The 9,760-nt window shown below is 38.5% G+C and overlaps 1 protein-coding gene across 2 annotated transcripts; it reads right to left on the bottom strand.

Moving 5' to 3' along the window:
• Positions 1–6,659: 6,659 nt before the first annotated feature.
• LOC130726134 (probable purine permease 10) lies at positions 6,660–8,870 on the bottom strand. Of its 2 annotated transcripts, none has more exons than XM_057577363.1 (2): positions 8,644–8,870; positions 6,660–7,986 (listed from the first exon to the last, which is right to left on the bottom strand). In XM_057577363.1, the coding sequence occupies exons 1-2, from the start codon at positions 8,777–8,779 to the stop codon at positions 6,839–6,841; spliced, it is 1,284 nt and encodes a 427-aa protein (XP_057433346.1). In that variant the 5' UTR covers positions 8,780–8,870; the 3' UTR covers positions 6,660–6,838. The 2 variants fall into 2 exon arrangements, with proteins under 2 accessions (XP_057433346.1, XP_057433348.1); XM_057577365.1 differs by lacking the exon at positions 8,644–8,870 and adding an exon at positions 8,053–8,606.
• Positions 8,871–9,760: the final 890 nt, after the last annotated feature.

Genomic DNA, 9,760 nt, shown 5'->3' with positions numbered 1-9,760 from the left:
ATTAAAATAGAATCATGTCAATCAAAAACAGTTTATATGAAACCTTTATGATCAATATATATCAATGTATATATATGAATCCCGTTAAGAAAAAGACACAAATCAGATATGGATTTCATATATTAGAATCAATTTCAATAGCCCAGAAATTGACGTGAATAATCAAAACCCAGGTTTGGATTAATCAACATAGGCTTAATTACACTTTTGGTCCCTAAAGTATTATGATTGTGCGATTTCAATCCCTGATCTTCAAAACGAGCTATTTGAATCCTAACATTTTCAATTTGTGCAAATCAGGTCCCTTCGTCTGATTTCCGTCAATTAATAATTGAAAAGGCTGAGATGGCATTTTTATTAAGAAAAATTTATTAATTTTATTCCACTTAAGCATTACTTTTTTTTACCCTTTTTTTTCCATCCTTCTTCTTCAGCTGATCAAAAAAAAATCTCTTTTTTCTTCAAGCTTCATCAATCCATCTTCTCCTCCATCTTCACCAACTTCCTATTCAACCACAAAAGCCCCAAACTCAATCTCTCCTCCTCTCCTCCCTCCCCCATCTTCACCACTGCAAAATCCAGAAGCAGAATAATATAGAAGACCCAAAACCCAAAAAACGTTTTCCTGAGTGAAAAAACCCAAAATGAAAAAAATCCAGAAATACAACTTCAACCTAAATCCCTCCTCATCCCTAATCCCTCCTCATCTCTGCCCAGAATTGATCTTACTCCTCCCTCAACAGCAGAACCACCACCACGACACCATCTCCTCATCGAGAACCCCCAACCTTCGAGCACCACTGGCGATGAGGTTGACCCCTCCATGTTTGCCGCGGGCCAGAGAGCACATCCCGTTGGGAACCACCGCGCCATCGGTCACCAAGCCTCAACCCAGATCTGCATCGCACTGCCTCAAGGCCACTGTAGCCCAACCATCGCTCTGCACCGTGAACCACACCATGAGGGACTTCTCGTGGAGGATCTTGGGCCGGATTTGGTGGACCGAATTTGGTGAATCCAAGGTTTTCCATGTGCTCACCCCTTTCCATTGGCTACTGAGCCTTAATCCTCACAAGAGGTTGCAGCCTTGGAATTGGGAATTTAGGTGAGAGGGAGAGAGAAGATGAAGCGGAACGGTGGTGGTGGGGTTGATTTGTGGATTTTGGGGGTTTTTTTTACAATATTTAATTTTAAGTTTTTATATATGTTTTAGTTTCCCTTTTATTTATTTATTACTTACATGGCATTCAAGTGGAGCCCAATGTCAGATCCACATCATTTAATGAGTGACACATATGCAATTTTTGTTATCTATTTGACGGAAATCATATGGAGGGACCTAATTTACACAAATTGAAAATGTTAGGATTCAAACCGCTCGTTTTAAAGATCAGGGATTGAAATCGCACAATCATGATACTTAAGGGATCAAAAGTGCAATTAAGCCATCAACATATTATCAGTAACGTAAACACTTCACGTTCATCTTCTATTTTTTTTTTGTAAAAAAACATTTCAGTTGATTCAAACACAATATCACATGCTGGGATTTTCTCAAAAACCCAAAACATACAAATTCAATCTTTTAAAACCAAAACATGAAACCCAAAACATGTTTTGCAAGCAAGACTCTGATACCACTGAAGGGAATCATGCGGTTGATTACCGCAGCGGAAAAAAATTCCCTATATGAGAAGATCTTGCAAAATGCATGTTTCAAAGTTCATGTTGCAATCAAACACGTAAAGGGGTAATAAGAATTACCTCTTGAAGACAGTTTGGGCAAACAAAGCACTAGTAGCCTTGTCTCTACAGAAGTCCACGCGGATTCTCCCACTAGATCTCCCTTACGACTCTTTGTACTAGCAAAGGCAAGAGTGTATAATATCTAATAAGGGTTTGAGCATCTCATGCTCTATTTATAAGCCTCCTGAATGAGGCTAACCTTAATCCTTGTTGGAGCTTAATTGAGCTTATCAAATGGGCTTGTCCAATAAGATATATTTTCTAATGAGCTAATCTTATGCCTGTGACCCTATAGGTATCTCTTACATACTTAGGTTGTAATATTTAAATATAAATATTAAGCTACTAGTGCATATACCAACAGACAGCTGGATTTGGCCAACTCAAGGAGGCCAAACCTCTATCTAAGCGTTTCTGGACCGGCAACTGGATTTGGCATCTTCTAAATCGCGTGTACTGCAAACTAGACGCTTCTGAGTCCACCAGGCTACAAGAATTAATGTTGTCAGCAAAGGCTCAGGCTCGAGATTGGGAAAAGACCTCTCCCCAATGTTCATAGGTCGAAACAATATCGTTGAAATCCCCAACTAGGGCCCGAGTTGATGCAAGACACCAGAGACAACATGCAGATGATCCCAAAGCAACTGTCAATTGGGAGGGATAAGGCTAGCATAAATACTTGAACAGAACTAGTGAGAAGGCCCCAGAGAGATATGCACTGTAATAGCTTGTGGGTGAGTGGCATGAACACAAACCTTGTCTCTGATGTCATTCCTGACTAGAGTCCAAATTCATCCTGAGTTCCCATTAGCCTCCTCAATGCCAACAGAACAATAACCCAGCCTGATCCAAACGGACTAAAGCCTGCTAAAACTAACGTGAGTCTCCAAGATTAAGCATATATCTAGTTTCTGCTTTTGAACCATCTCCTTCATGTTCCTCTTTGACTCTGCATTCGCAGCACCTCACACGTTCCAAGAAAGAATCTTAAAATATGGTTGTACAGAGGAAACAAATAAACAAATACGAGTGTCGAGCGCAGAAGAGTTACACCGCTGCCAAATTTGGAGCGCGATCCTGTTCCATATCCATCTCCTGGGTATGCTTCCCATCCTCAAAGCCCACCTTTAATAGCTCTTGTTGAGCTTTATCTAGGGGTCTTGTGCCATGTCCATCTCCAGATAAGAGCCCAGCCTGGAAGCCATCTCTACCAATCTCAAACTGCATAAAAGAAGAAGTAGCATGGTTTTCAGAGCTGTTCCCCCTAGGAGTAGTAGAACTTCTCGTTCGGTCTTTTATTGCCAGCACCTCATCTTTCTGTTGCTTGGACTCACTAGCACCAATATGAAATTCTTCTGTGGGGACCACAAAGTTTATATTCAGGGTTTTTATTTTCTCATTCTTCTCTGATGTAGGGCCCTGTTTTCTTTTCTTGATCCAAACTTTTTCTCCCAGAATTGGTTCTTGAATATGGGCGACAAGAGGTTCCTTGGGAACATGGTCCAATCTCTCTCCTCCACGCTGGACTCCCTGAGATCCTTTCTTCTCTTGGCCACGAGGATTTTGGGCCTGTACTGTGTGATCGCCAAACGAATCACGGGTTCCTGGCCCCACACTATTAGAGTTGGCAGTGTCCTTTTTAATAATTTACCCCTCATTCCCAAGCCTTTCCATATTCTTCGATGCACGTTTATTTTTAGAAATTACCATCCATTCCCCTGGGATCTCATCATTGGCTGCATGATTTGGTTTTTCCACAGTAATGGCTTCCTTGACTTGAGACGGTTCCGGAATAAATGCACGAGATTTACTCCCCATGATAGTATCCACATCTGGGATTTTCGCGCCCTCACTCTTGTCTTCCTCAAGTGTCGCACTTTCCATAACTGAATTAGGGTTAGCCTGACTTTCCCCATCTGAGTTAGGGTTAGCCTGGGAGCCCGCCACCAGAGATGACTGTGGTGGTTGCGTCGCACTTCTCGACGGAGATCCTACCAGAGGTGTTGCCTTGCATTCTCTCGCCTTATGGCCATAACAACCACACCTCGTGCAAATAACATGAAGGCCCTCATACTCAACCCTATTTTAGTAACCCTCAATACATATTTTCCCAATAACAGGTTTCGTCAGATCCAGTTCAACACAAACCCGAGCAAATTTGCCTCTCATTGTTTAGAGTATTCGTGTCAACCCGAATAAGTTTCCCCACTGCTAAGGCCACACCCAGGAGGAAGCTTTCCTCATAGAAGACCACATTTAGCCCAGGGATGCGAATCCAAGCAAGAGTCTTCGTGACCTTCGCCAGCGGAGACAGGAAGTCTTTGTTCAAGGTAGCAACAACGAGATAATGGTCAAAGACCATCCATGGCCCTCCCTCCATCACCTTTGCTCTGTCAGCAGGCACCATATAGAAGTCGTTGTCTATATCTAGGAGGTCGAAATCCCCCGAGAGCCTCCAAATGGCCACCAACCTTGCCCTCAGTGTTTTGTAGCCCAACTTCTTCCCTAGTAGACTGGTACTAGCGCCTCCCGCCAAGGGGAGCACGTCTCATTGATTACTGCCGCGTCAGTGATGATCTGCGGTGACATCTCGTTTCCATTAAAGAACTCAATACGCATCTTTCCCTGATCAATTAGGCGGCGCTTTCTTGACCGGAGGAGATGCCGAACCCCCCCATGAGTTTCTCTCGAAACAAAGTTGACCTCGTAGTTTCTTTACCCCCCGCCCGACGAGTTTTTCCGGCGAGAGTTCTCGCCTTCAGAGAAAGCCTCCATGTAAGCAAGTTTGATTGTTTGCCTTTTAAAGAAGATTGAAATTTGATAAAAGTAAGAGATAAATCTTTGAGATAGAAAAAAGCTCTTATTTGGAAGTTATAGATTTAAATTTAAATTACTCTACCTTTTTTTTTATGAATAAGGTGGGGCCAAAGCGTAATTACTGTACTAGAATTAATAAATCATAAAATTGATATCACTCTCTTCAACTTTTCTTTTTCACATCCTCCACTAGCTTATCAATCAAATATTATCTAACTCTAATCTATCTATCTATCTATTATATTTGTCTTTTAATAATTCAATAATATATATTTATTGTTTTTTAAAAAATATTATTTAAATATCATTTATTAACATTTTATTTTGATTACCAAACGTAAAAAAAGTTTCGATACGCCTTTTATGACGTCTTATTTTTTCTTCTATCTCATTTTCATATAATTTTCATTCTCATATTTATCTTTTTTTTTTCTATCACATTGACTATGATATCTCTTAACTTTCTCTTCTATGTATATCTCTTGGTCTTGGATAGAATGAGTGTCAACATAACATTATTGAAATCATACACGGATCTATGCGCTTATGAAAAAAAAAATACACGGATCTATGTAGCTCAAGGTGGGGGCAAATGACCCCACTTAATTTTCAGAAAAAAACCACAATATACTTGAGTATCTATATTCTAGATATATATTGCTCACATTTAGTAAAATTTGCCCCCAAACTACCATTTATCTGTAAAGTTGATGCTTGCACTCTTTGATTTTAGGCTTAATTGCAACTTTGGTCCCTAACGTTTACCAATTCCACGATTTTAGTCCCCCACCTAATTTAATTACACGGATGGTCCCTGACTTTGCTGGCCGTCTACAACATTGGTCCTGTCGTTTATTTGTTAACGGAGGAGGCTTACGTGGATGTCCAATTAGAGAGAGAAAGAAGGACTGAAGAGAGAGGGAAGCACGTGAGACTTGCAACGGTCATCTTCTACCCTCTTCCTCCTTAAAAAGCAGAGCACCGTGAGGAAGATGTTTCGAAGCTTGAGATTGAGCGAAAAGGGAAGATATAAAGAACAAACGAGTCCCTTGAGGCGAGAAAGAAGGTTGAATCAGTTGCTGGTCTCTTTCTCTCTCCAATTCGACTTCCACATCAGCTAAGTGACCATCCACGTAAACCTCCTTCGTTAACAAATAAACGGTATGACCAATGTTGCAGACGGCCAGCAAAGTCAGGGACCATCCGTGTAATTAAATTAGGTGGAGGACTAAAATCGTGGAATTGGTAAATGTCAGGGACCAAAGTTGCAATTAAGCCTTGATTTTATTATCCACTGTATGTTGTCCATCAGATTAAGATCATTTTATCACTCTCTTAACAATATACCATGGTTCATAACATAAACCAAGTCAACGCCCTTTTTTCCTTTTCTTCCGTTCATGTGGCATTGAGGAAAGAAACCCCAACCCCTTTTCACCTAGGCTGAGTGTGATTCTCCATTATAACAGTGAACTGTGGCTCTTTTCCATAGTTCCAGTGCTTTCATTTGTCTATTTCCATTTCTATTGCCATGTTTTATTCTATATGTCCAGATTTGTTAGAAAGATTGTGGTTTGATTTTTCGGCTCAAATAAAGAACATCTAAGTTGCCCTGACATGTATGAAATTTGCACATTAGTGAATTTTAATGCTATTGTCATTCAGATACTAGATAATAGATTGAAAATTATTTCATGAATATATGCTCTGATGGTGAACTTGCAGAATTAAGGGGAATTAGTGATCTTGCTATAATGCTTATAGAGACCAGGACGCATATTGTTAGGATCAAAATCTGTCATTGTTATCTTTTATTCCCAATTTATATATTAAAAAAAATACTAGAAATATTTCATTTGTTCCTCTTTTCTCTATCGATCGTTTCACTGTTACGATTTTTCGGATCCTAACACATTGTATATCTAATTACATATTTGCTTGTTAGCTTTGATACTACCAAACAATTGTGCAAGAACACTTAAGATGAACAATTAAACTTTTAATGATATATTATGTTTGTCTTGTTACAAAATTTATATGTTGATCCCAAAAACATAAATTTTTTGGGATCCGTCATTTATTGGAATCAAAATGAATTGCATTCAACTCATTCATTCACTTAATTCACAATCATATCTGAACTAAACTAGCTCTTATAACAAAGGTTTTTGATACACAACTGCTTAAGAGTGAATTAAATATAGTAATAAAACAGGTACTACTGCCAGAACCAACACTATGTAGAAAATGTTGATTTAAAGCTTAGCTAATTCATCTATAGTATACTACCCTCTTCTAAAGGTGAAGAATCTTTGGGAACGTGAGGAGTGGCTCTGTTTCCTGTTTGGGACTTGCATTCATCCAGGTACTGCTGATACACATAAGATATAAATCCCCAGACAGCCAACACCATAGAGATAATCTTGATTCCATACATTCTGTCATGAAAGAACATCACAGCCAATATAGGAGTTATAGGCACCCCCAAAGTGCTTATAGCATTAGAGAAGAGTGCAGAGACCTCAATAATCAGTCCCACACTACCAATACTAAAGACTTGCCAAAGTATAGCTGTGAAAGTCAGAGTCAGTACATAGGAAGCCTTACCCAACTCATACCCCTCCATTTCTTTCTTCAAACCCTTCCACTCTCCACTTGCAAAAAGTCCCACTAGAGAAGCACAAGTAGCTACAAGACACTGATAGATTATCATATCCATAACCACTTTGAAAGTTTCCCTTTTAATAACCTTGTTGAAAGCAACTTGGGTAAGGGAAAGCACCAATCCATAGCCTGCTGATGCAGCAACTGTGCATATGAATCCAATCACATAATTTTTGTTGGAGACTTGCGCGGAATCATCAGATGATGAGTCCTTTTGAAACACAAGGAGGGAGGAGGAAATGGTTAGAAGGACTAGAGAGTTGATGATGAGAGGTGTGATTTTCAGTGAATTGAGAAAGAAGGAGAAGAGAGCATTGAAAGCCAATTGAGATGAGCCAATGAGTGTGTAAGTAGAGACAGGGAGGTATAAAAGTCCAACAGAGTATAAATAACAATCTAATGCCACAAGAAGGCCAAGGGAGACATAGACAAATGCTAGCATTGAAACAGAAGGTTGATTCTGATGAAAGCTATTTGTGGTGTTGAGATCCTTGGATGCTAAGATGAGATAGTAAGGAAGCAGAATAGGGAAACCTGCAAGGTTGGCTAGTGTTGCCATCCATTTGCTGTTTCCTCCTTTTTCATAGTACAATCTTCCCAGAAGTATTGCAGCTGATTGGCACACCAACACCAGTGCTGCATAGAGGGCTAATCGAAACCAACGGTAATACCTTTTTTCCCTTTTGATTATAGTTGATTGATTCATTTGACTGGGAATTTTGTTCTCCAATGAATTTGTCTGTTTGGCTCCATTTGCTTCTGCAAAAATATACCAAATGATCATCATATAACTTAATTGGAGAAAGCATACTTGTAAATACTTACCTATTTATTGGATGGAGTATATACAAGGTGCTCTAATTCAGTTAATTTTGTAGACATATTATAGTGCATGTTTGGATAAACGGTAGATTGTCATGTTAAAAAGGGGAACTGATTCAGGGAGAACCAAACTCCTAATAGCTTTTGTAATAGCAGAATTGATTCTGAAATATGTGAATGTGAATCTCAGCATGTCTATAATTGCTTTTTCTTTTCTTTTGTTTATTCTTCTTGTTCTTCTTATTATTATTATTTACAGAATCATATGAAGGAGCTTTGATGCTTCAGAAGCTCACATCCTATCATGTCCATGGTTTTGTTTTCTTGCAAGAAGTGTCTTGTCTGTATTCTATTGGCTTATCTTAAAAAAACATATCGAAATTAGGACCATGTATTTTCATCATACATATTTCAAACTCTTGGACATACATAAGGTTTTGTTAGCGTAGTACAATCAGAGAAAACAACATAGTTAAGGTGAAAATGGTTATATGACTGTAGGAAAACACTAGACTACTTTAATTTGCTGTTATCTTTATGAATTCATAACGCAAGTGTTTGTAAATATGAGAGCTGAAATTTTGATTGGCTTACCGATTTCGCGGAGTTGCAATTCTTGAGGTTGTTCTTCCATGTGGAAGGTGAGATAAGTTTCAGAGGAGGAGGAAGTGGAATTGGAGAGGGAGAAGGGGATGGAGGGGTCGGTTATTTGAAGTTGTAAACAACGCATTTAATTGTATCAGGGACCACTTGGTCCGCATGAGTTTTGCATGACAGATCAATCTATCAAGAGCATTTCCAACCCAAGTTCTTAAGTTTGTGTTCTTAAGCTAAAAACTACATCTTAGTTTCTTAACTTATTGTAAAAGACTAATGTGGAGCTCTTGATTCTTTAAATTAAGAACCAGGTTTCTCCGACGTATTTTTCTTTATTGAATTCTTAGATTAAAAGATAATTTATTCCTCTCATTCAACCTCTAAAAAATATAAATATATGTGGTGTCGTAGAATGAGAAAAATAGAGCTAAGAACTAAACTAAGAACTCATGATTGGAGTGAAAATCAGTATTGGTTACTTAAGACTTGCCTAGATCTTATGTGACATTATGGACCTACAAAAATAATGCTAATAATCCAAATTTAAGATGTTAGGAATGAGATGTTCTTTAAACAACGTAGACCTCATGTTTAGGTGGTCAGGATTCGATGGACGCTTAGAAACTACCGCTATATAAACGTGCACGGAAAGAAAAGAGGCGTTTTGTGGTGGTTTATGTATGTTTCAAACCCAATGTTCATTTTTTCTATTAATACTCTGTAGATTGTTGGGGTCAGAACCGCCACTATCTACACATATAAGACGTATGTCGTAACTTTAATATATCCATAAATCATAATTGATAAATTAATTAGCATGTCAAGAATCGAATTTAATTAGATGTTTGAGTTGAAAAATGTTAGATAGATGTGCACGGTACATATTGTTCAAGAATCGAATTTAATTAGATGTTTGAGAAATTCAATTATTTACCCATTGCTATAAACTTTGTTGATGATGCCGAATTTGACTGCAAATAGTTGAATGCAAATTTAATTGTATAATGACGTGAGACTAATTTGCAACTAAGCACACTATAAGTCGAAATTTTAAATACAGTGAAAATTTTAAAGGAAAAAATTTCACCCTGACCAATGGGAAGAGGACAATGTG

Source organism: Lotus japonicus, chromosome 6 (genome assembly GCF_012489685.1).
Source record: "Lotus japonicus ecotype B-129 chromosome 6, LjGifu_v1.2".
Taxonomy (NCBI): Eukaryota; Viridiplantae; Streptophyta; class Magnoliopsida; order Fabales; family Fabaceae; genus Lotus; species Lotus japonicus.
Note: the sequence above shows the minus strand (reverse complement) of the source record. Positions and strands in the feature narration are given on the sequence as shown.

What these genes read in the sequence shown, in the direction of transcription:
- LOC130726134 (XM_057577363.1), bottom strand. Translation starts at nt 8,779, where the DNA reads ATGCGTTGTTTACAACTTCAAATAACCGACCCCTCCATCCCCTTCTCC. An exon ending in ATTGCAACTCCGCGAAATCG is followed by an intron (nt 7,987 to 8,643) that starts GTAAGCCAATCA and finishes ATATTTTTGCAG; the next exon opens with AAGCAAATGGAGCCAAACAG.